The following is a 27,094-nucleotide window of genomic DNA, read 5'->3' on the forward strand; positions in this document are numbered from 1 at the left end:
TATAAATGCTATCTTTTGTCTGGATTTTTTTTTTTTTCTTTTGAGGTAACAGAGGAAGCATTTCAGTGATCTGTCACTAGGTCATCCTTCTACTGGGTGTGCCCAACTACTGCAACGTCAAACCGAAGACTCGTACAGAGGCATTTCCGAGAATTAGAAATACAGAGCATGACATTTCCAAACAACGAACGTTCTCATTACAGGAGGGAAAATCAAATGGGTCCAACAACCAAAGCCGAAGTAAAGGAAGTAAATCTTTGCTAATGGAGAAGGAACAAGGGCATCCGGGACCCCGTGTAAGGATCTGGTTTGTGAATGCACGCTTATGCCTTGGCCCTGGAGGTCTCCTTTCTCAGTTACACACACTTTCCTGCAGTGTCAGGGACGTCCCCGTTCCCTGAGTTCGTAAGCACGGACAGGAATCGGGAGCATAGCCTCCACAGCTCATGAACCAACCAGAGGGAAGACAAACTTACAATTTATTTGCTGGCGATAATCCTTACTGTGTTAAATCAAGGGTTGCATCTAACTTCTGGGACGCAGACGCTGGGGCCTCTCCCTGGGTCTTCCGGTCTTTCTGCACAGGATGCCCCCGGGAAGGAACTCTGGACCAGGAAGCGACTGGTCAGTCAGGTGCTCCACCCCTTGTCATGTCATGTCCCCAACTCACGAGAACCGCCAAATGCAGGAGACAGGGGCTTTAGGGATACTACCTTCTTAACAGAATGCTGAGGTCAAAGAAACTTCTCTGTCACTACAAATGCAGGAACCAGAGCTGAATCACAGGAAGAGAGAAATCTGTATTCTTACAGTGACTAGCTGTGTGAAAGTTTTCTGCTGGGTTCGGCTAAGGCATCTAGAACTCTGTGTCTGTTCCTGATTAGACTACCTAGAACTCACAATTAACTTTTTGGAGGGGCTGGGAAGAGGGAATTACATTTAATTACCTCTTCCTTCCTTCCTTATTGTGAAATAGTTTAAAAAAAAAAAAAGAGGTGTTCTCATATACAAAAGAAAAAAAAAGGCAGATCAGATCAGTAACTGTAAATGACACCACAACATAGTATTAGCTGTGACTAACCTCTGACTCCGTCTCAGCAAAAATTAAAGGGCAGTAAAATCTGTCTCTACCCAACTGTCTATGTGTATAAAGCATAGTTAGAAATCAGTGCTTGTTGGTAGGATTACTAAGCAAATAAATTTAAGGCAAAATCGGGAGTAACAAGCAAATGAAATATACACTTTCTTCCCTACGATGCAGGATTAAGGTCTCTGCAAAGAGAGGTTGCTTTAAAATGGGAAGAGTCTTCCTGCCCCTAATTAACAAAGGGTCCCACACATTAAGGAGTAAGCTAAACAGTAAAAAGCATTCAACAGGTTAACTACCGACTTTGAAACCATCAACCTTCAGAGTTTGAGTCAAAACCATCAAATGTACTGGTTGATGCTGAAATCAACGAGGCCAAATCTGCCAGGGCCACAAGAGATCTGGATAAAACATCAAATACAGATATTTTGGTATGAAACATTGCTTTGTTTATACATGTCTAAAATTTAACAATGAACCCTTTAAAAAATGAGGAAATGCTATGTTCACACAAAAATCCTTGTGCTTAGTTGGTAAAAAGGTATCGGAACAGTTTTAAAACCAAGTGGCTCATTCTTGAACACAAATTTCACCTGATTAAACTGCTCGGCTCCTGTGCTGTCAATGTCAGAACCGCAGAAACACAACAACTCCCCTTCTCGGACTTCATGGTAAAGCCGCTCCCTGGTCAGAGCCCCTGCAAGAACCAGGGAAAGACACCCCCTGAGCTCGGTCACCCTCAGTGGGGGGGGTCACTGCCCAAGTTCACTGTGAAAGCGGGGGGGGGGGGGGGTGCTCCCAACAAGGCCATGTAAGTGTAAAATGGCAAAATAATCTAAAGAAAAGCAAGCTACTAAGTTTCTCTTCGGTGGAGGGAGGGATGGGAAACAAAGGGGCTTCTATACCAATTAAGTCAGACTTTGGAACAGTCTGTAGAACAAGAGAGAATTGATTTCTCAAAGTTCAATAAAAAAAAAATTAGCTCCTCTCTCATTTTCAAAAAGATGCATTATGGAAATCCTCTCAAATTTATGCAACACGCTTAATTATGAACCTTAGGAAGGAAGGAAACTCCTCCCACTTTCCTGCCAGATTTTATGTTCTTCAAGTTGCAGTCACAAATTCTCTCCCTAGTGGTATCAGCCATGATGTGAATCATGGAGATGGGGCGATTTGCTTGCACTGAAATACGGCTACACAGTGGAGAGTTATGCATACAGCACAGAACTATAACCGAAAAGGTGAAGCAAACTTTATTTATTTTCAGGTAAAAACATTAACCTGACGGATTATTGCGGATTTGAGAAATCAGCACATGAAACACACTGGACAGAACTTTGCTTACAGGTGCTTGTATCGGTGCCGAGGCAAAGGCTGAACTGTTTGTCCCAAGTTAGCCCTGGGAGGAGGGGAAGGGGAGAGAGGAAAACAGACGACCACGAACAGAAACTTGAGAACGAGGACAAGGGAGAAAAAGCATTCTTGGACTTCAACGGGGAACGAAAACTGCTAATTTTGTTGAAAACGTTACATCGACTCAAAATGCTCTGGTCGTGGAATAAGAAAATACCGGCCAGCCCAAGCTGTAGACTTTTCAAGCTACGCAAGAGTGAGCGGGCTTTCCTGGCCTCCCTTCCAGAAGCTGCTGTGGTTGCCAGAATCACCGTGTAAACAGTCCTACCGGGTCACTGGGCAAAGGCCAGCCATACCCTACAGCCATATTAAAACTAAGCTATGAGAAAGGTCCACTGAGCTACAAAGACGGAATCACACTGACGATAGATTTCAGTTCAATGAATTTTAAAATTATATCTTAATTTGAGAGAGAACACGGAACGACGGGAGCCCATGGCTAATGAAGATGGACAGCCGTGAGTGTCGCACACAAAAAAAACCGTGTGGACCGCGGACAATACATGAACCGGGGAGGGAAATGAGAGGGGAGTGAGATGCACACAGAGCTAACCTACCGAACAGGATTTGTCAAACACACGTGAGCTTTCGTGTCTGTACTTATGTACAAGAGTGGTCTTTAGAGGAAACAAAACTGCAGACTTAGCTAGATGGACACACACAGCCCAGAATTAAACTGCACAGCGACATTTATTGTTTCAGCCTGAAAAACATCCCTTTTTTTTTAAATTTCACACAGCAAAGCAAGTTAAAAACTTCACTCATCAAATAAATGATAATTTAAACAAGAACTTGCTAAAGAAACCTCATCACAACAACGTTTTAGGGCCTGATCACTTTAAGTCCATGGGGCCATTAATGAATATCAACCAAGTGTCTCTTGTATAATCTGCAAGCCATTTTTCCTACAACAAGAAGGCGTAACATGTTTCCTTGACTCAGGTGATACATTTAGAAAAGAAATCATGATTTTTTTTTCTTTTGCTGTAACAGGCAGACACCGCATTTCTCGCTGTGATCAGGAAAGATGGAACGACTGCTGTCCTTCTCTGGCCGCGATCAACAGTTTCTCACGCATGATCTCAATGCTCGAGTAGTCCGGCAACTTAAGATAGTTCACACAAGTCATTACGGAGGGCAGGAAGTCATCCGGGTTTTCTGTCGATTCGAATGTCTTCCGGACAATTGTCAAAGGTGGATTCAAACTCCGGAAGCCTGAGCAGAAGGGGAAGGAAGAAAGACCAAGGGAAGTTAGTAAGTTAACAGGCCGCACACAGCTAACTCCGAGCCAGATGTTTTTTAGCCACAAGAAGAATCCGTCTGGAATCACAAACGTAGCCTTTCTGTGCTGCTACCATCAGGAAACGTCACGCTGCTTGGCTGTACGGTGTTACCACACACGCAAAGTGTTCCTTCTTGCTGGGTAATTACATCTACACACGTGATGTACGTTTAGTGTATGGACCCCAACATCTGCTTTATTTACTGGAAAAAACCACTGTAGAATAAGGAGGCCAACAGCTCCTTCTGCTTTTTGGCTTTTAAAACTGAGTACCAATTTGACTCCTATTAGGACTGACTCACTCCTAGAAAAGTAGACTTTACAATGCATTCTCATCCAAGAGTCTGTAATGTACAGCTGGCCGGAGGATCTGAATTTCACCTAGAAAAGTAGCATTACGTGTTCATTAACAATCCTACTTCAGTGTGTTTAAGATGATCCCTATGAATCTCCCTGCCGGCCGAGAGCTCTCACATATCGCAAAGCCAACGGAAAACTCAAGAAACGTTAGGATACTAGAGTAACGAAAAGGCACTGTTGGGTCAAATGCAGAATATCCTGCTGGTGGTACCGAAGTCTCTGTCCGTCTCTCCCTCTCCCTCCCTCCCTCCCTTCCCCCCCCCCCCCCCTGCACACCCCACCACCACAGAACGGCGGCGGCCAGGCGCCTAGGGCACACCCACCTCCAACAGGCAGTCTCGGGCTACCGGTCACGAACTGGAGAAATAACCTCTGCTGCTCGTTATCAAAACTACTGAGAATCTCGAACAGGAACTTCACGGCGCGACTACAACAGAAACAAGTCAGCAAAATCATTTCAGCACGGGACTGTGCACCTTTCAATCACACCGCACCGCACCGCAGACTCTCAGAGCCAGCTGCAGACTACCAAATTTCAATACGACTACCTATGAATTTGCATTAGGACGCATTCGGAAACCAACGTAGTTTTCTGTTGTCACAGCTGGAATTCAAAGGGAATGATTACTGTTGTAACAAACAAGACTTGTCGGGAGTGTACGGGTATTTCCATTTTACCGCCAACAAAAACGGGTAACGGGTTTGACCTGTATCCTCCTCTCTTTCCTCCTCCCTGTTCACTTACACAGAAATACCCGAAAAAGAAATCTTTGAGTCCTAAGGTCTTGATAGAAATGAGGCCAAAATATCAGAAAGCCTCCTTTAAAACAGGCAGACAAATTTAAAAACGGCACCCCCCTGTTGTTGTTCATAACGTACGTATACACACGCATGCACGCACACACCACCAAATTCTTGACCCTCAAACGAAAGCCCAGCAGATCCGGGTACTCACCTGTCGTGAGTGTAACCGTGGTCCGGCCTGCAGCACTCCATCAGTGTCTTTGCATCCCAAGTGTCTGCTTTACTGCCGCACAGGAGCTGGTCCAGCTGCGTGGTCACCCAACAGAAACAAATTACTAAGGACACGGCTGCATAACTCAGTGAAAACTCACAGGACATGCTGTTTTGCAGATGCCAGTATAGCACAGGACTACCGTGTACCAAATCAAAGTATCATTTTCAATACCGAAAGTTCTGCGCAGGGACCTCTCTCTTCGACAATGTGCTCTTCTACTACAGTTACAGACTCAGCCTCCTCTTCTGATGCCTTTAAAGGCACCCTGCCCATCTGCAGGGACTGGCTTCTCGAGAAGACTTTAATCGCAAACAAAACATACCTGAGACAAACCTTTGTTTAGGCTTTCCTAACGCCTCTCGTGTCTTTACAGGCTTTAACTCCATAACCTACATCTCGCCAGGGAGATTTCATAAATCCTGTTTTCTAGAAATGCCAGAAGCCAAGACACAGACTAGTGAGCTGGAGAGAGAAGTGGGAGAAAGCTGAACTGAGGCCCAGCCAACGGGCAGCTTCCTCACTTTGTACAGAGGCAGATGGCTGCCAGATGGGTCGGCTGGGGCTGCACGGGGACCAGGCAAGCCGTTCCAGGGGGAACAGGAGAAAGCAAGAAGTGCTTGCGTCCCCTTGGAAAATCTAACACCAGTTTCACATTAAGCCATCTTTTCTCTGGTGACCTGCCCACCTGCAGAAGGACTACGTGCTTTGAGAAAATTTAATACATACTACGCGTCACTCACTGGCAGGTACTCTATGTGTCCTGTTCAGTAAGACAGAGGTTATCCCGATCTTATGGACGAGGCAGTCGAGTCAGACACAACAGCCTAGACAAGGTCATACGGTGAAGCAGGAAGGACCAGAATTCAATTCCAGGAGCAACCCTTGCTGCTTTCAATTCCAGGTGACACTTAGTGCCTCAAAGTGTCAGCTACACCACATGCTCCCGCAAGCAGCAAATCAGAGTGGACATAAAAATCGTAACTGAGATTGAAATGCTACGTCCAAGTCATTCAAAGGTATCCGGATTCAGCCAGTAATATGTGTGTAAAGTTATCATTCAAATACTAAACAAAAAGGATCCCAAACTGGAGAAACCCCATACCTCGCAGACCCTTTCTGTGCCATCTCCCCACTCGAGAGCAGTGTTCCAGATTCTTGTTGCACTTAAGACGGCTGGAAAACTGCACACTCATTTCCCCCACTCTTAACGGTACTTGCAACACTTCCTTAACTCCAAGAACGGACTCCAATCATAAAACAGGGTCTCACCCAATCCGGGAAGTTTAGGTTAAAAAAAAAAGTGCACTCTCCTCAGCGACCGCAAAGACGCGCATCCCATTCTCCACCGGCCGGCATCCAGGGTCAGGTGACTGACGACAAGGCTGGGCTCACCCAATCTCGCACACAGACCCCACTCCAATACTTCAACTATATTTAATACTTATACAATATAAAATGCTATATTTATATTACATCGTATTACACTTAGTATTTGAGACTCTTCTTTGCTCAGAAATGATCTTCTACCTTTACCAACATCCACCCCTCGGCTCACAAACCCACCTCGCCCCCCAGTTCTCTCGTTTGCAATCCTCTTCGGCCAGATGGCACAGAGACGGCGTGCTACGATTGCTACAGGTACACAGGGAGCAATGGGCAATTTCTTCAGACACAAGCTACTCACTTCTTCCGGGTAGAAGTACTGGAGATGACTGAGTGGGAAGACAGATTCAAATCCATCTCTGAAGGAATCGAATTGCCTAGAAACGCCTTCATTTAGTGCCCAGAATATAACCAGCTGTAAAAAGAAAGGTCTTTTAAAAAACGTGACAAGATTTCCTATCTCTTTCCTACCCAATACATGGCAAAGTACAGTGAAACATCCATCCTGATCACTTTAAAAACAACAGCAACAACAACAACAAAAAACCCCACACAAATTAAGTCTCTAAAACATCTCTCAGAAAACCACATAAGCGATCTCTCAGGTCAACTTCTAACTCGGGGCCTGGCCAGCAAGAAAATGTAAAAACAATTACGATGAGCATTTATGTTTAGTGTGTTTTAAAAATTCATTTACATAAAACCCTGATGGCACAGAACGGTACCTTACTAGATGAGAAGCAGATGAAAGTTTCTCAAGAGGATAAAATGTTATTAAGAATTAAAGATAATGTGTCAAGATGCATAATAACCAACTGTTAAGTGTTCTGAATTTTTAATGTGAAATTTTTCTATCCAAATCCCGATTAAGTTCTTAGAACCCATGCTTCTGAAGTGGACCTTCACTTAGAAAAAGGCAAACTCTGGAAATGCAGTCACGTGAAATTGAAAAGGAACAGAAAGCATCTGTTACTGGTTCAATGATATCTAGTCATCAATGACTCCAGCTAACCCACTGGGTTCAAGAAATATAGGACATACTCAGATAAAAATAAAAACAACAGCATTTTGCTGACAGAAAAATACAAGCATCATCACAAATTCTTTTCAGAGAACTTTAATCTGGACATTAACTCATCATTTACAAGTAAGCGGAAAGGTTAGCTTTCTCAAAGTTAGGAAAAGCAGCAGGTAAGTTTGATCAGATAGTCCTGTGAATATTAAAGAATGTGTTTAACAGTCACAGAACAGTTGGGTATGCCAAAAGATACCTGAAGACCTTGGCTATCTACTCTTTCTCTAACAGACGAAGAAACCAGAGCCATTTTTCAGAGGTTCTATCTAAAATCCCACTGTATGGGCACCTGGGTGGCTCAGTTGGTTAAGGGTCCGACTTCAGCTCAGGTCATGATCTCGCGGTTTGGGAGTTCGAGCCCTGTCCAGCTCTGTGCTGACAGCTCAGAGCCTGGAGCCTGCTTCGGATTCTGTGTCTCCCTCTCTCTCTGCCCCTCCCCCGCTTGTGCTCGCTATCAAAAATAAATAAATATAAATTTTTTTTTTTTTTTTAAATAAAATCCCACTGTAGGGTGGCAGAAAACCCAAGTCTGGGTATAGGTGGTTTTCTATCTTGAACCCAATGCTCTTTCCACTCAGGGTCAGAAATAAACCAAAAGAAACTTTTCAAAAAGCAGTAGTAAAGACCTATATAGCATGGAACTTAAAATACAATTTCTTTTTAATACAAAATTGTTTTCCCTTAATTTAACAAATATAGTCAAGGGCTATAGATTATCTGAAAGTCCTCATTACACCCATAAAAATGTGTTTGTGTGTGTGTGAAGAATAATGTCTAGTTTTGCCTTGATAGACAGAATGCAGTTTAATGAGAACACAAGTGATGGCTCCTTTTCACTGATTTGTTTTAAACGAAGACAATGAGAGTTTAGTAGTATTCAAACTTCAAGACAGAAAATTCAAGGTCATATATAAGGCTTCATGAAATATCTGACACATTTTGTCAAGTGCAGACAGAAATGAGGGCCTGAAAAAGTGGATGTTGTGCAGTGATCTTGGGTGTCGAGGGTCTCAGGCAGGGGAGGCAGGCTCCCGGGACAGGTGCTTCCCCCTTCCCCCAGAACAGTGTCCACAGAAGTCCTGTGTCGCCCACCACGCTGGCCTTTTCCCCAAAGGGTGCCACGATTACGTACTCTTAAATATTCTTCTAAATTGTGGATAGTGACCGGTATATCCTTTCCTCCTTTCTTCAGTTCGATGTTGGGAAATCCTGGCAGAGTGAAATCCAATCCTAGATCTTCAACTGAGCAGCCGTTCATAGTCAGGGTTTCTAATGCATATTGTAGACTCTCTTTGGTCTAAACAAGGGGGATGGGAGATCAAGCACAGTAATTCAGTTGCTTGTATGTCTGTGTTTATAAAACAAAAGATATGCTAATAAATTTTATGGGTTCCTTCAGCTCTTAGAATACTTCTTTTATTGTCGTAATTTACACATGACACAGATCACAAAGGAAATAAGCACTTTAGAATCCAACTATTTTTATATGTGGGAAAAACCAGATCACCTAAGTGTTCTTTCAAGATGAGAGGTCTGCTACTCCATCTGACTGAATTTCAAATCACCTTTCACAGAAAGTCCTAATTGTTTACATGATGGTTAATTTAAGAGTAGCTAATAGGGCCAAACTTCTCCTAAATTCTATCTTAATCCTACACACACACACCCCAAATACCAAGCAATAGTTAGGAAACTGTAAATACAAATAATGTACTATCTACTAATGGTTATAATTAACATTCTTCCTGCTGCAAAGCTCAAGTCTAAGGAATACCCTGGGGATTCCTCATTCAATCACTTCAGGACTAGAGGAACAGATCTGTATCCACAATGAAGAAAAGTTCCAACAAAACCCTCAAGTCCTACTCTAAAGACAAATATTAAAAAGCAATTTGTATTATTCACCTTTTTAAATGCTCAAGAATACGAAAGGCTTACGTAAAATTTCTTTAGATTAGAAATCAAAGACCAACATGCAGAACTGCAAATACTATCTGAAAATAAAGGTGTTCAGTATAGGAGGAAGGGGCCAAGTGACTTTCCAAACTGGGGATACCCATACGTATGAAATTCCTAGCAGCCAAAGAGTCTAGGTACAAGAAATTAGTCATTTAAACTAAAAAAAGCTAGGAAGTTCTGGCTTACAGTCATTTTTAGAAGTTCTCATTTAAACTTAGTCATTCTTTAATTAAAAAATATATATATATTTGTTTATTTATTTTGAGAGTGTGTGTGTGCACACTGATGAAGCCACCCAGGCATTTTTAAAATTAGTCATTTTTAAAAAGGGAAATAAAAGCTGCCTAGGATTCCACAAGATTCAGAACGCAGGAGGGGTAATAGCATGAAGACGAGGTATAATGGGCCTGGGGACTATGGCCGTCTGTCCTCGCCTGTAAAAGCCTGTGTTTACGTCTTTCCTCGGAGTCAGGTGCACATTTGAGGGCACCTGAATGAAGACCTTTCATTGCCGTCATTGGGACACCTGGGTGGCTCAGTCGGTGAAGCATCCGACTCTTCACCTCAGCTCAGGTCATGATCTCACGGTTCGTGCCCCACGTTGGGCTCTGCTTGGACAGCGCGGAGCCTGCTCGGGACTCTCTGTCTCCCTCTCTGCCTCTTCCCTGCTCACTCTCACTCTCTCTCAAAATAAAAAAAAATCGCTATCATTGAGAGGAATCTAGAATATACAGTGTCCTCGAGATGCTTAAAAGAAATTCACTATTCGTTTTTTCAGATCTTACATTAAATCGAAGGCTAATAAGCTTTAGCCCATTTCCCATGTATCTTTTGAGAATTTAAACTACCGAGTTTGCTCCATCCGTGTACTTTATAAACGATGAGGGGAGGGTTTGGAACCCACGCCATTCCTCACGTGCTGGATGAAAGTCGGTTAACATGGTACATCGGTTTCTGGAATCTGGTTTCCGTGCTGTGCATTTTATACTTTTAAAGTGGCAACATCAAAAATAAAGATAAGAACAAATCTCAAAAGATATGAGGAAGAAAACTGGGTGGCATATTGCAAAATGTGTAACAGTGAAGGTTCCAGAGCAAACAGCCCGGGTGTGAACTCTCAGCCCTGCCCCCACTTCTAGGTATGTGACCTTGGCAGGTTACTCAGCTGGTCTGCCCTGGGTTTCTTGTGTGTAAGGCAGGAATATCAGAAAGACCTAAATCTCCCAGGGGTGTTGTGGATGAAATGAATTAATAGACATAAGGCACTTGGAACAGTGCCATGAGTTTTACTTTCTTTCCTTCCTTCATTTTCCCCTCATTATTTACCTAAGAGATAATCCTAAAGAGGACTGCATTAGTTATGAAAATTTATCAAGTTGGTACGCGTAAATCTAATGGATTCTAGAAAATCTTAAGACAACAAACCTTACATGGCCTCTTTTAAATGCCAATTTCTCTTAATAAAACATTTTTCCTCAAGTCACCAATTAATAAGGGAGATAAAATTATTTCCCTTACAAATCATTTTCTTCTCTGATAACAAGGCATTCTAAAACCCATCTGTCTACAGTAAGCCCTTCTCCAGCTTATCAGGAGATGTGACACTTCCCTACAGAATCTCCCTTATTCTTACTTTACATAATTTATAAAATGGGAGCTGCTTTAAAATCGGGCCATGTTACATGCCCAGACATAGCTATTTGAGTCCGTGCCACTTTTGTCTTCTTCTAATGTCTGACGCAGAACTGCTATTAATCTCAGACTGGGTAAATAATCTTTAATCTGTTATCAATATATAAAGAATACACATTCATGATATAAAATGAAAATCACACATTCTAATAGCGAAACCTCAACAGGTGTTCCTGAGAAATAGAGAACACCCACCATGACCTTTAAAACTATTTTCCTGAGATCTTTCTAAAAACAGGTGGACTGGTCTTCTTTCCAGAAAAACAATCTATCCTAAGCATAGTTTTATTGATTCAAATGCTTACTAAAAGAATTCAGGGGGGCCTGGGTGGCTCAGTCAGTTGACTCTCGAGTTCAGCTCAGATCACGTGATCACGGTTTCGTGAGATCCAGAGCCATGTATCAGGCTCTGTGCGCGGAGCGTCCAGAGCCTACTTGGGATTCTCTCTCTCCCCCTCACTCTATGCTCCCCCCACCCCACTTGCATTCGCTCGCTCTCAAAACAAATAAATAAAAACTAAAAGAAAAAAAGAAAAAAAAATAATTCAGTATGATAACACTACCTGTCCAGGTACGTAAGGCCCATCTAAATTTAATAAACGAGAGCCCTATGGCTTCAAGTCAGGACTGTATCCTATTTGTTAATCAAGCTGTTTATTTATCACCTGCTGTTATCATAGGTCATCTTACCCACTGTGAAGTCTTTTCAGTTATTCTAATAAAAAAATTAGAACTCTTCTAAAATACGACATTAATATAAAATAATAACTGGATCAAATATAAAGCACTTAACAAAGACCTCATCTTGCAACGGTAAGAAAGTGATCCACTTGACCGCTTTCTTATCTTCTAGGCTCACCTGGGATTTATCTTGTTCAAGTCTTTTCTTCTGTCTGACAATATCTTCTAGGTGATACACTGATCTGGCTACAACCGGGTCAATGTCAAACAAATCATGCGATGTCAGTGAAGTTTCTTGCCGTAGCATCCACTTATAAAAGGGTAAGCCAAGGGGAAGGTCCACCTGAAAGGGAATATACACAAAATAAGGCAGTCATGCTAAGCTTCTAGAATTGCCTCAATTTTATAACTGACACTTTAAGAGATCATTTATAAAGGTTGAGTAGTACTCCCCCAAAGCCCCCACATTTTGGAATGGTTTCTCTCATTAGACACAACTGTTCCCATTTAAACCCAATTTGGGGCCCTGATACTGTGAAAAACTTAGTACACCGAAGAATCCTATTTAAAAAAACTGACGCTAAAAAGGTGATGGACATATATATTCTCCATAAGAGCCTCAAACTAAGAGATGTTTATAGGAATCTTACTCTATTTGGGGTGGTGTAAACTAAATTCCACTGAAGTTTGTATTACTGCACATTTGGAAGAAAAAGAAGTTAAAAGGAAGGACCAACTAATTAAAAATGAAAAAATGTAACCTCTAAAATAACTCAGGGCACCTGGGCGGCTCAGTTGGCTAAAGCATCTGACTCTTGGTTTCAGCTCAGGTCATGATCTCATGGTTGTTGAGTTCGAGTCCTGCACTGGGCTCTTCTCTCTCCTTCTCTCTCTGCCCCCTGCCCCTGCTCGCATGCATGCATACACTCTTTCTCTCACTCCAAATAAATAAAAACATTAAAAAAATTCAAAAATAAAAATAAAAAATAAAATACAGCATTAAGTGCAGGGGATTAAGATACTTTCATAGTACAGGTACAAAACAAAACCGTCGACAAGCGAATAATCCTACACTTACCAATCTGAAATCCATGATCGCCTTGGCCATTAATTTGCCTAAGAAGCGAAACTTCATCTTAACCTTTGCGATATGAGCGGGCTTAGCCGTCCTACCAAAGGGAAGCGCAAACAGGCCCTGGAGGTTTTGAATGTACTTGGTCCCTTCTTGGCTTCCTATAAAATGAGCAAGTCACGAAACTTTAGGTGCGATTTCCCAGAACAAAACAAAATAAGACAAAACCTGGTTAACTAATAACACTTAAGAAATTCAGTATTCTCAAAATCAGAAGGCAGATCACAGAATGAAGACCTCTAGAGCCGGAAGGCTCTCTTATTTGATAACAGAGAAAACAAAGGCTAAAAGGTAAAAGGGATTGAGGTTGGAGAGCATGTGAGTTTATTAGAAGCTAAATATATTTAATGAACTGTAATGGCCCTTTTACCTGATGTGGAAAACCCACAGAGACTCACAAATTGATGGTACCTTTTGGATTGCTGAGAGTCACTTCTTCACCTCTCCAGAGACCCAAGTCGGCTCTCTGTAGTTCCTGAGATACAAGTGCATAAAACTCCAGTGTAGGCCCAAGACCGGTACCAACCTACAGGAGAACAAAAAGAGAACGATTTCAAACTTCAGATCTGACGCTGCCTTTTAGACCAGCCAACCTTTCTGCAACGCAGACGCTAACAGCAACCGTTTTTTGGACGTGTTATTGCCCAGACCATCCTATCTTCCTTCCGTCTTGGTCGGCCAGAACAAGAACCAGCAGCCCTGTATTTCCTCTTTCTCCCCAGGACCTAACACTGTCACTGCAAGGGTCGGGCTCCTACACCGGTAACAGTGCCACTGCAGCTGTCTTGCCCCCGGGGAATAAGATAGCTTTGTCTGAGTATGAATCTCTTTCCTGAGCTCTCATGGGTGAGCTGTTAGCCTGAAACCAGTTCAAATGTCACCTCCTCAGGAGAAGCCTCCTTTTCTGCCCAGTTACTCTGCCCACCCCCCTTTTTTTAGGATTTCTAGTTCAGCTACTTTAATGCTTATCACATCATAGCACCGCAATTTTGTTACGGGCTCACATTTCTCACTCGAGGATAACTTTAATTCACCTTTGTACCTTCAGTGGTGCCTGGGCACGCACCAGTCATTTAACAGAGGTTCGTTGAATAAAACAAGAATAAGGGAAGGCCAGAACCCACGCCAGCACCCACAAGGCTAACTCAGCTTCGGAGCCTCACGGTGCACTAGCAACTCCGGAGAGCTTTATCGGTATGTACACGGGATGGGGAGCATGTCCTGAAGACTCTCAACTGACAGGTCTGATTTAGAGCCTGGCCCAGCTCCAAGGTGACTGCACAGCCTTGAATGGAAACCCCTCCTCTGTGAGACATATCCTGTGTCCATGTTCACAGTCTCGTTATTCCTTCATGTTTCAAGGTCCTGCCAGCTCAGACCATAAATTAGATATTTGGCTAATGACAAGTTAGTATCATAGTTTATATGCTGCATCCACAGTCCTGGTGAAAAAAACGAGAGTTCCCTTATAGATCATTGTAAATAACTGGCCTTATTTTATTACCATAGTTACTTTTAAAAAGTGCCTATACTAGTTCAAACGATAAGATGCAATCCACCAAATGTTTGACTCTAACTTTGCCAACAGTGATCTACCAGGCTGGATGCGGTGGCACCTTGGGGATCCACTTCCATCCCTTCGTTAGTTTTCCTCTACGGCAGTAAACGGCATCTGCGTTCACCCCAGACTCCAAAAAACCTTGGCTCATCTCTTTTTCACTCGCCGCATTCCAACCCATCGTTGAACACTGTAAGCCCCACCCTCACAATATATTCTAAACCGGTCACCGCCATCACCCCTCATCTGGGCTACTGCCAGCCCTCCTCCAGGGTCTCTGCACCAGCAAGCTTGGCGTCTCCTGTTCTAGGCTCACAGCGCTGACAGAGGCCTCCGTCTCTCGCAAAAGCAAAAGCTCAAGTTCTTCCACGCAGGTCCTCCGTGACCCCTCCTACAGCTGGACTCCGACCTCCAGCCAGTCATTCTGCGACAGGCCAGGTCTCCGTGTCAGGGCTTTTGCTTCTCAGTTCTTTTGCTAGACACACCCTTCCCTAAATGGTGATGGCTCACCTGTGCTCAAAGGTCCTCTTGGGCCACCCTTTCCCTTCCCCATCGTGATCCATCTCATTTAGATTTTTCTTCATCACGTGGCCTAACATATACATATGTTAATAATATTATTAACATAACAATTATTACATAATAATATGTAATAAGGAAGTGCGTACTGGCCTTCCCAAACTGAACAAAGTTCTGAGATGGTAGGAATTTTGTATGTTTTGTTCTTCACTGAATACTGGGTAGTGGAGGAGAGGAAGAAGGGGGAAAAAAGAGAAGCAGAGAAAAGAAAAAACTGCAGTAACATCTGACATCCACCAGAGGGCAGTTTAGAGCTGCTTAACTTTTTCTCCCTTTAGCGTAATTATCCTAGGCGAAAGAGAAATCACAAATCAGATCAAATTCCTTCATCCAAATAATACTGTTCTTTCTAAAGGCAAAACAGACTTAAAATAGTAAATGGCCTGGGTATCACTATAAACCCGTCACCACAGCAAATCTCTGTGAGGGTGGAAGGAACAGGTCGAAGCTGCCCTGGCATGGGGCGCCTGGGTGGCTCAGTTGGTTGGGCCTTGGACTTTGGCTCAGGTCATGATCTCGCTGTTTGTGAGTTCGAGCCCCACGTCTGACTCTGTGCTGACAGCCCAGAGCCTGGAGCCTGCTTTGGATTCTGTGTCTCTATCTCTTTCTGCTCCTACCCCACTTGTGCTCTGTCTCTCTCTCAAAAATAAATAAAAACATTAAAAAAGAAAGAAAGAAAAAGATGCTCTGGCAATTCTTCCCAAGCCCTGCGCTGGCCAACAGTGCTGCTGTTCGCAACCTGATCTTCTCAGGCATCTTTGTTCTACTCAGCCACTCCAGTAAAAAGGTAGGGAGTTTGCTTTTGCTTCGTTTGTCTTTAAAGGAAAGAAAAGCATAAAGCTTTAGAAATAAAAACAGAGAAGACCAAGTTCTGACAACCTGTCTTACTCGAAGTGCTGCGAGTCTTTTTCTTTCAAAAGCTAACCCTTATGTACCAGCAGTTACCATGTGCCACTGTTCCGTTCTGAGTGTTTTTCACACCTTAGCTCATTTAGTCATTCTAACAACATGATGAAAAAGGTCCATTTCTTACACACTTGTTGAGGCATCACCGAGGAGTTTACGTAATGTGCCAACGTCACGGTCAGTCAGTGCTGGCGCCAGGCTCCACAGTCCATGCTCCTAACGCTTCACCACCCCAGAGGCTGGCCATTCGTAGCCCCAGCGAATCCTGAGGCTTGAAGACTCTCTGAGCCCAGAGACGGGTTTGGTTCTTCCCTGGCTCACCAATCATCCTTGTTCAAGCTAGGGCCCATGTTGATTTGACACTGTGAACTAGGATTCTTCTGGAGCTACTCTGAAGTCTTCCGAAAGGTCACCTGCATACTTGTATAGTTGAATGGGATTTATGACCTGATACCCTTTGTATCTAAAAAGACAGTACTCCTCCCAACCCCTGTTCCCCACTGAAGTCAGCTCCTGGAATCTTTTCCAGCGTCAGTAGTTAGGACCATCCATGAAGATTATAAGCTCATGATTTCTGCATCAGTAATTCATTCTTGATGATCCTCAGATAAATGTGATGCTACTCTGAACTTGTTTAGGCTCCATGTAAGATGCAATTTGAAGAGAGGCACAAAGGATGAGAGAGGAAAGGAAAGACATTCCTGGCAAGAAAACAGTATGTTGGAGTAAAAAAGTAGAAAGCATGTTAAAATAAATTCGGTAAAAGAAGTCAGAGCTGGAGCAGAGGTCTTGCAGTTTTATGAAGAAGAAATGTGGGCACGTAAACATCTAAATCCTGTATCCTCTGAGCAAGTGGCCTAATCACCTTGGGATCAAAACTCGATCCCAATTTCTTATCCCAGCATGCAAGGCCTTGCCCCAGTGTCCCCTCACCCCATCACTTCTGGAGCCGGTACTCATTTCTGCTGCTTACCACACCACCAAGCCCAATCCTTTGCTCAAGCCACAGTATTTTTTGGTCCCTTAATGCTCCCACTCTCTTCCATGAAGGTCTAACTCTATGGCCTACTGGTCCTCATGGCTCCCAGGACAGTTGTACTTGTGTGAAAGCCTCGTTCTCTTGACACCTATATCACTCATCGGCCATATACCTTTGTCCTAGGACTTCCCAACTACACCATAATATCCTTTGACCTCTGTAATCCTGTGAACTCTGCTATAACCCGTATCACTAGGGCGCCGTATACTTCCCAGTACAGAAGTACTTAGAGTTTTAATTTTGATGACCAAAGACTCTCAAATTATCTTTTCAAAAGCCTTAAGGAGAAGATGAAAATGCTTAAGAAAATGAGTGAAAATTCAAAGTCATACTTAAAATTACTTGCATACTACAGGTCATACTGTAGACTATTAGAGATTGTGCTATAACCCACATTTTATAGATAAGAAAACCGAGAGGCAGAGAGACTGGCTATTAGAAATAATTGGCGTAATAGAAGGTTTGGATATATTACGTCTCTAAGAGTTTCAGAAGTCTGAAAATTCTGAAGTTTTGTCTTAAAAATATTTAGGGGAAAGAGGGAGGAAAGTATCCCCCAAGAAACTCCGTATTTCATAGTAAAAAGAGACAGAAAATAAGTATTTGGTGTACTGTCCTGGCTGTTTAAAAGCATCTCAAAAGAAATAAATGACAAAGATTAGAAAGGAAGTAAAACCATCTTCTTTCACAGCCGACACAACTGTCTAACAACACAGATCAATAAACTGCACCTCTGGCCCACTTCCCGTTTTGTACAATCTGCAATCTAAGAATGGTTTTTACAATTTCAACGGTTGATAGAAAAATCTTGAATATTTCACAACATGTGAAAATTGTATGAACTATAAACTTCACTGACAAAATTTTATTGGAACATGGCCAGGCACATTTGTATATGTACTGTCTGTGGCCACGTTCACGCTTGTGCAAAGGCGAAACTGAGTAGCGGTGATGGGAGGCTGCAGGGCCCACACCACCTGAATCTGGCCCTTTACAGAAAAGCTTCCCAAGCCCTGGAATCCTAAGTGATGTATTACAAAGTTATTACAACTGGGGTGCTTGGATGGCTCAGTCGGTTAAGTGCTGACTTCAGCTCAGGTCACGATCTTGCGGCTCCTGAGTTTGAGCCCCATGCCAGGCTCTGTACTGAAAGCCTGGAGCCTGCTTTGGATTCTGTGTGTGTGTCTCTCTCTCTCTCTGCTCCTCCCCCACTCATGCTCGTGTGCACGCGCTCTCTCTCTCAAAAATAAAATAAATATTAAAAAAAAATTTTAAGTTATTAGAATAATTAAGTTTAACAAGGTCGAACTCTGAGGGTCAGGGGAAAATTTCCTGGGATATATAAAAGCACAAACTAGAAAAGAAGAATTGATGAATTGGATTTTACCACAATTAAAATCTTCTGCTCTTCCAAAGACCTTTCACGGGGAAACTGAAAGATGAAGTACAAACTGGAAAATGTCTCTAAACACCTATCTCATGGAGAACTTGTGTCCAGAGTAATGAAAAACTCAACAACTTAATCATAAAACCCAATGATGAAAAAGTGGACAGAATGCTTGGGACACTTCTCCAGAGAACATGCATGAGTGGCCAATGAAACAAACGGGAATGAAAATATCATTAATCTTCAGAAAAGTGCAAATACAACACATTAAGACATCACTACAAACCCACCAAAATACCCCAAATTAAAAAGACAGTACCCAAGGGCTGGTGAGTATGTGAAGCAATTGAAATTTACACACTCCATCGCTGGTGGGAATGGAAAATGGCAAAGCTACTTTGGAAAACAGTTTGGTGTTTCTCATCAAGTAAAAACATGTCTTACTAAATAACTTATCAATTCATCCCTGAACTATTTACCCACGAGAGAAAAAAAAAAAACCTAGGTCTACAAAGACTTGTACACAAATGTTCATAGCAGCATTATTCAGAAGTATCAAAAACTGGAAACTAGGGGTGCCTGGGTGGCTTAGTTGGTTGAGCGCCTGACTCTTGATTCCGGCTCAGGTCATGATCTCACGGTTTGTGAGTTCGAGCCCTGCGTCAGGCTCTGCGTGGACGGCACGGAGCCCGATTGGGATGCTCTCTCTTCCTCTCTCTCTGCCCCTGCCCCACCCGTACGCACTCGCACGCTCTAAGATAAAGAAACTAAAAAAACAAAACAAACAAACAAAACAAAACAAAACTGGAAACTAAAATGTGCATCCCCTAGTGATTGAACATTTTGTGAGATAGGCCTACCACAGACTCATACTAGTGATAAAAGGAAACAAACTGATATATGGAACAACAGGATGAATCTGAAAAGCACTACGCACTAAGTGCTAGAAGAATGACACAAATGGCTACGCACCACAGGTGTCCACTGCCTACTGCACTGTGAAAAAGACAAAACTATGGGACAGAAAACAGACCAATCAATGGTTGCCTGGGGGTGGGGGTGGGGGTGGGGGTGGGGTGTGTACATTTGGCCACGAGAATTTGTACAATTAGAACTGGATGTGTTAAAAGTGTGCATTTATTACATAGGTTATCTATTTTGGTAAATGTAAATTTTTAAAAAGGCAGTTCAAACATTCTGAAAGATATGGCTTAAAACACTCTTCCACTTTATCAACCTAACAACTGCACAAACATTTGTTCTTAGGCAAGAAAAAAAACTCTCTTAATATACAACTGAACTTTGGAAAATGGAGAGCTTAGATCACCAGCAGAGCACATCTCCAGTTTCCAGATAAATTTCCCAACCGTCTTTTAGAATTTCAGAGGACCAACAAACTCTTATGAAAGCACAAATGAAGCTGAAAAGCGTCAACACTCATAAGCTCACCTCATTCTCATACTGGATTTCTAACATGGCCCGTGAGCTCCCCAGATCCTGCATCACAGACTCGGCTTGTTTCAGCAGCTCCTCTCTGTTCACAGTACGCTAAAAAAAAAAAAAAAAAAAAAAAAAAAAAAAGAAAGAAAAAAGAAGAAAGAAAGAAAGAAAGAAAGAAAGAAAAAAAGTACAAGGGTGAAGAAACTAGACTCATATTACACTATAATAAACAGGTGGCATTTATCGAAGTGCAAAAAAAAAAAAAAAATCAATTCGGTTGTTTTAACTGTTTCTTTAAAGCACGCCTCAGAAAAGGGTAAGAGAGTGGCCGCACGGCTACAAACACAGACAGCGAGGCTACATGGGAAGTGTCCTCTTGAGCCCATGACAGGTTCAGAAAATTCAAGGTGGAGAAGGATCTCTGTGACCTTGCCCCAGACCAGTGCAAGTCAGGGCTGCAGCTGCATGAACCACCCCCCAGGCACACGTACATTGACGTAATGGAGAAATAGGTATGGGGGTGGCTGGTGACACAGGTGAGCGGAAACTTCCTGGTTCTGACCTGCAGAAACTACAAACATCTACTCAGGAGATTCAGGAGGACAAGAGAGGTCCTGCTAGATTTCCAAATCCCATCAACACCACTGTTTACTCAATCCTAATGACACAAGTAAAAATAGAAATAGCAAAGCTTAAAAAAAAAAAAAAAGTACTTTTTTGTTTCTGCTTCTCATTCCTTCTAACTCCTCTTCTAATGTCATTACTAATGGCTCTCATGAGTCTTGGAGTGAAAGGTTTTGGAAGGACAGACCTGAGTAGGAATCTTCAGCACAAAAGAAGAAGATAAAAAGGCAGTGCAGGGTCAGCAATGTTGGATGGGGTCTCTGCAGGAATGGCTCAGAGCAGTGTGGTCAGATCTACGAATGTGCAGCCAAGATGAGAAGCCCAGGAAAATGAGATCAGCAGCACAGGGGCTGACTGGGCTTGAGCTGGGAATTACACCATGAATCCTGTTTCAGTCATTTCTGATCAGAGTGATTTGTGAAGGGAAGAAAGTGGATCTGATTAATTCTACCTACTGCGTAAAGCATCAATTATAAAAGGGAGGCTACAGTTTGAGTTCGTAATTCAAAAAGGAAAAGAATCCTCAGTAAGAGAAGACGAGATTCTTTGTTGGCACAAGAGAGGAAAAAGAATTGCAGAAATTATTTCAGAAATAGGAAGAAGGGACTCTTACCTGCTGGGTGAAGAAGAACCACAAAGAACCCAGTTCCAAGAGCTTGAGAGTAAAACATCCAGGTGAGAAATCAGACAAGCCAAGAGCTGGCTGTGGCTCAGCTACGGCCCTGTGCCAACAGGCACGTTCAGGTGCACCCCATTTCTAGTTTCCCCATTACTTTCCAAAGGCCGGTTTGGTTTACCTTTGAATATCTGGGGGGAGAAACTTACTTTTTTTCTATCCAATCTAGGTGCAACTCTGCTATCTTGAGAATCAGACTGGTTGATTTCTGGGTTGGTGTCAAGTAATCTCTGCATCGCTCGGTCCCGATCAAACGCAGTTACATAAAAAAGCATTTGCCGGGTATCAAAAGGGAAGAAAAATGGGCTGTAAAAAGATGCGATATAGATGATGTGAATTAGAATCAGAAACCATACAAACCCTTGTATTAGAAACAAGTTTTAATACGATACAGAATAATAACTGTAAACATAACCAAAAATGGTCTAGGCAAACTAATTTTGAACAATTTTCATAATTCTTTTATGAAATGTCTAAGTGATCGAGTAATAATGTATTAAGTAGTTTTTTGCTGTGAAATCTGAAATCCAACTATTCATATCAGGTCTATTCAAGATTATCTTTGATCTACCCAAAGACCTTCAGGATGCATAACACGACTAGAGAAATTTTAAATTTAAAATATAGTTTTAAGCCTGGTCACATTTCACTGCCATCCCATCCCCATACCACATATACACAAATAATAGATAATGGCTTTACTAGCTCATGATTTTCCTCCCAGCTTTGGCATTTCTAAGTCACTCAAGCATGCCAAAGGGCCATGCTGATTTCCAAAGAATGAACCCTACAGTAATACAGATTCTATTGCTTCATGATGTAGGATTTTGGTAGTTCTTGACACAGAGCGGCTAAAAGCACTTCCTTTGAAGACCCCAATATTCAACTTTGTTCTGTCCAATACAGGTAGCCACATAAAGATGTGGCTATGTGGGACTAAAAACTAATTTCTAATTTACTTAATTTTAATTGATCTAAATGTAAACAACTGTGTGTGGCTACCGACTATCATACTGATCAGTGCAGTTCTATGGTCTCTGAGAATGTAAGTCTGGGCCCAAAGAGGCACAGAAAAATCAACTGACTATACCTTTGGAGTCCCCATTTTGTGATGACAGGGGATTTTAATCTCCTTAATGATCCTTGTGTACTTTCCTATTTCACACACATAGATACACACTGCCACAAAGATCTCGTACGAGCCCCAGCTAGCCTCCTCTGGATGCTAGAGCCACTGAATATTCAGCAAGCTGTCATCAGATATGATAACGTCACTTAAACACATTTAAACAGGTTCATCAAAGACTATGCTTCTGTGACAAAATGTATATAGACCAACACAACGATAACACTCCCAAAGTCGCCGTTTCAGAAATGATCGTCTTACCAGGTTTTTCCCAGTTCAGTCAGCCACGTTGGGATGTTTCCGGTCATGATCACTAGAGGATCTTGAAGCTGCCTGTTTGCTTTTGCTGTCAACTTACTGTTAATAAATTCACTAGTTGGAATAATCTCCTTGCACATTGCATTCTGTAAAATGTTAAAAAAAAAAAAAAAACAAAACCCAAAAACAAAAAGGTCTGCATGCAGGAAAACATTAGGATTATATCCACTAACTCTTTCTTTACCTCCAAATATGTACCCAGAGTGCCTGGATTCCAGTCGGTTCCCAACATACAATACACAGCTTTCCACAGGAGTGTCCCAATCTAAATGACAACTTCTACAATGCCCAGCGGAATGGCCGAACTGCTACAGGGCACCAGTACTGTCCCAGTCACTGATGCGGCAGCTAACACTCATGCGAGGCCAATTCCTTCATTCTGCTTTGTGTTGTATAAATATCAAAGGTAGTACTTAACTTTCACTTCATTTTTCACTTAATATGTATTTTAACTTAGACAAATGTAACTTTTGTTTAATGGAGAAAGAATTTTAACTATGTAAATTCACATTCATATTTCTTGTTGCAGCCTACCTTAATAAAGTTACAGCTAGGAAAACATTAATCCAAAATATAGGCCAGCAACGAAAAGTGGGGGAGGGGCGCCTAGGTGGCTTAGTTGGTTGAGCGTCTGACTTCAGCTCGGGTCATGATCTCACAGTTTGTGACTTTGAGCCCCCCATTGGACTCACTGCTGTCAGGCTCCTCTGTCCTTCCCGTCCCTGATCTGTCCCAGCTTGTACTCTCTCAAAAAGAGTAAATAAACATTAAAAAAAAAAAAAAAAAAAGTGGGGGAGAAGCTCCCACTGTGAATAAATTGTATTTCACTGGGCTATGATCCCTGCATTTAACCGAATCGTTATTTCTGTTTCTAGTACAACAGAAATTAAATTCATCAACTACTAGACAGAAAACTATGGGTAGTATGCTGTTAACACCACACCATGGGAACCATCATCAGCGGGCCACATTACTCACATCATACAAGTAATACCAGTATCGACTGATGGCATGTAGAACTCTTAAAAGAAGAATCACATCTAATGACGGGTCTTCAAAAGTTATATTTTCAGGTGGCGTGGATATGAGGTAAACTTCTAAAGGATTTGATACCGATGGGCACACTCCATCTAGAGGGCAAAAGATCAAAGTTAAGTTTGATCAAGGTTACAAAGGCTATGCCAGTGGCACTGGTGTCACCTTATCACACCTAAAATAGTAAGCACAAGCTGTGAAGATGTAATGTTTGGTATCTTATTAGGGTATTGATAGCTTGAACATTTTTTCCCTCTTATCTTATACCAAAATCATCCAGGCTTATAAGAATTTCACTTGCCTCCCATATCAAAATAAACACTGACTGACTCATACGCATTTCCTCTTTCAACAGAAACAACAGCTAATAATAAAATAGCTGGGAAAGAATAAAGACAAAAGGACAAAATGTGTAAATTTAAATTCACAGATATAAATTTCTTGGATTTTTAATTTTTATATCTAGCTTAAAATGGCCATGTAAAATAGACAAACACTCCCAATTGTAAATCTATAAGAGATTTGGTTATTTAATTCGAGGCTTAGGATAGAAAAGACTGTGATGATTTCTGAGGGGATCTAGGATGCTTTTCTTCTTAGATTTCACTTAGTAGCAGCATGGTGGGGAAGGGGGTTGTGGGGGTGTGGACTGTTGCCATTTACTTGGTTACCATGCACAGGAATCAAAATCACAACATTATCACTACAGAAAACAAAGGGCAATTTCTAACACCAAAAACACAGAAATAAAAATTTCAAAATATAAACCCTTTAAAAAAGAACTTAGTTGTGGGGGAGGATGCGGGGGAGAGAACCACAGCAACAACGAACCCCAAAAATATTTGTTACAATGTCCTTATTTCTGAGGACCAGAAAAATTTTCAGCAATTGACACCATTTAGTTTGGAAATCCCTGATAGGGATGGTCTCTGTGCAATGACCCTGCAGCCAATGCCCCGAGGCACTGCCACTACCACAGAAAAAACAGGGGGGGGGGGGGGGGTGTGTGTGTGTGTGAACGAGCACATGTAGACTGGAAAGAAATACTACAAAAGAAAAGAGCTCAGACTGGGAGATGCTACTCCATTCAGTAGTCATCGTATTACCTGGCAAAACTTTTCATTTCTTCTAGAACTGTTAGAGTACAATAAATGATGAAAATGAAGGGCCTGCCTGACCACGATCAGTCTCTTCTTCAGTAAACGTGCTCTACTAATGAAATGTGTTTTAGCCTTCATGAAAACAAATTTTTCATGGAAAGAGTATCTGAGTCTTTTCCAATTTTCTTTCCAAATTTAATTTTGCAGATACTTAATTTTTCATTTGTGGTAATTTTGTATTTTCTAAATTATAAAGATTTGACTGCTAGGTATACATCAGGACAAGAAGTCTACTGCCCCATGGTGATGGGTCTTCCCGTCCCTTGCACGAACTTACCGTGCCATAACTCATCATGCTTTTTTGCATTTCTGGGGGATGTTTTTGTTGGAGCTGTTTGGGCTCTTCCTCTTTTACCACCAACACAATCTTTATTACTTTCTTCATCCTCTCGCACGGGTTTGTACCTAAATCGATTGGAGAGTACGTAAACTAAATGTAGATCTTAAGAATAAAAACTGTTCTACAGGGGCCAAAGGGTGACCCACAGACACTGGAGTTTCTAGAACTCTAAGATCTATCCAGTTTCTCTTGACTTCTGGGTCTGGAGAATTACCAACGGCACCGCTTCCAAAAAGAGACCACAAATAGACCACATTCCCAGGAGGGGCCACCTGAGGAACTCCGGGGTGGTCCAGGGGAGAACAGATCTCTTTAATTAAATCTAAGTAGCAGACATCCATTCACAATGTGGGAAGCTGCAGCCAAGTGCCTCTAAGGGCTTAAAGATGCCAAGCTGCTCATCACCCAAAGGAACTTCATCTTATGGAGATGCTTCTGTCTTATTTAAAGATCTGAAATGAATCTAAAAAGGTGACGTAAGCTGGGATTACTGCCCTTGAACAAACACGTTTTCTAGTAGACATAACGAAGGTAAGCACACACATACGTATGTGCATGCGTGTAGGCATTCATGCAAAGTATGTGAAGTGGCTTTTGATAATAAAATGTAGGATTTGGGTCTCCTCCCCTTACTTAGGCCAGCCATTCATATGAATTCCCAAAACACACAAACAGTAACAAAGCTGATGAAAACCGAACGAAGTCATTTTACTTGCCATATTGTATGAGTCTTTGTCCAAATACCAGCTCTTCCCAGAGGATTGCTCTCATCGTCTGTGGACTCCCTTTCATCTTCAGCCTGTATACTGAACTGTCGGACTGCCTGATACACAGTCATGTTATACGGGAGCAAGTGTTCTCCAATGTAAAACTGTAGCCGGTGTCTCACATTTCCTGAATTTAAGAACTGAGCAGCCTAAATGAAGCAAAAGAAAATCCAGTTAAGCTACAGGCCCTGAACTTCATCCATTACAACATGGTGAGAACAGCACCTTACCAGAGACTCGTCTATTTCCTCATCAGAGCCATCATCATCACTGTCTTCATCATCTTCTCTTACTCTTCCATACCCTAAGGATGCAAGAAGGCTGTTAAATTTCTAGCAACTTTACATGCCGGGGCCCACATATACCGGTTAAACTAATATGCTCTTAGAAAAACACGTGTATACTACACCTTGACCTATGAAACAGAAGGATTCAAGAAAACGGTCACATACCAAATGCCATTCCCACTACATTACATTCCAGCTGACTGTAAGCAGTCAGCTCCTAGGAAATTTACCACATTTCCACATACTACGTATTAAATAAATGATGGGAAGCCGAGTTCCTGAAGCTAGGTTTGAACAGAAGTAGTAATACAAGGGAAATCATTTATATATCCCTCAATATTCCCAGCCCACATGTACGTATGGAAACAAAACACACATATAGGGAAAGTACCTCTGACCACAAGGTATCTCTCGATAGCTTGTACCAAAGCCAGGGGATCAATCTTGACAGGCCCACCCTTCCACTGTTTCACATTTGCACAGTCTGGATGTCTTTGTAACTGGCATTTTAACTGATGGGTGTTGAAAAATTTTAAAGCCTGTGATCCTCTGTTGAGAGAAAAGCTCAAGATAATTTATGAAAAAAAGTTATTCTATTATTTTCAAAATCAACATAATAATTCACACAAAAGCAAGATAATACAAACTGCATTTTTTAAGGCACAAAATAAGCACTTACTTACCAGTTATGTAAATAGTGAAGTCAGCAATTTGACTTACTTAGTAAAGTTGTTAAAGTAAGAAATAAAAGAGGGTGTGTATGCACGCAT

The 27,094-nt window shown here is 42.0% G+C and overlaps 1 protein-coding gene across 19 annotated transcripts in view; it reads right to left on the minus strand.

The window, feature by feature from the left end:
• Positions 1–3,171: 3,171 nt before the first annotated feature.
• The window catches only part of TRIP12 (thyroid hormone receptor interactor 12), a 138,848-nt gene continuing 114,925 nt past the window's right edge, over positions 3,172–27,094 (minus strand). For 14 of the 19 annotated variants that reach the window (XM_027048439.2, XM_027048433.2, XM_053215917.1 and 11 more), the window contains 16 exons: positions 26,716–26,888; positions 26,268–26,341; positions 25,987–26,186; positions 25,208–25,335; positions 23,714–23,865; positions 22,679–22,821; positions 21,441–21,597; positions 20,001–20,099; positions 13,494–13,608; positions 13,029–13,183; positions 12,129–12,293; positions 8,751–8,915; positions 6,845–6,958; positions 5,098–5,192; positions 4,466–4,569; positions 3,172–3,715 (listed from right to left, as the gene is read on the minus strand). In XM_027048439.2, the coding sequence (XP_026904240.1) occupies positions 3,519–3,715; positions 4,466–4,569; positions 5,098–5,192; positions 6,845–6,958; positions 8,751–8,915; positions 12,129–12,293; positions 13,029–13,183; positions 13,494–13,608; positions 20,001–20,099; positions 21,441–21,597; positions 22,679–22,821; positions 23,714–23,865; positions 25,208–25,335; positions 25,987–26,186; positions 26,268–26,341; positions 26,716–26,888 (2,236 nt within the window). In that variant the 3' untranslated portion in view covers positions 3,172–3,518. The remainder of the gene's footprint in view (positions 3,716–4,465; positions 4,570–5,097; positions 5,193–6,844; positions 6,959–8,750; positions 8,916–12,128; positions 12,294–13,028; positions 13,184–13,493; positions 13,609–20,000; positions 20,100–21,440; positions 21,598–22,678; positions 22,822–23,713; positions 23,866–25,207; positions 25,336–25,986; positions 26,187–26,267; positions 26,342–26,715; positions 26,889–27,094) is intronic. The other 5 variants (XM_053215916.1, XM_053215918.1, XM_053215913.1 and 2 more) reach the window with 1 other exon arrangement.

Source organism: Acinonyx jubatus, chromosome C1 (genome assembly GCF_027475565.1).
Source record: "Acinonyx jubatus isolate Ajub_Pintada_27869175 chromosome C1, VMU_Ajub_asm_v1.0, whole genome shotgun sequence".
Classification (NCBI taxonomy): domain Eukaryota; kingdom Metazoa; phylum Chordata; class Mammalia; order Carnivora; family Felidae; genus Acinonyx; species Acinonyx jubatus.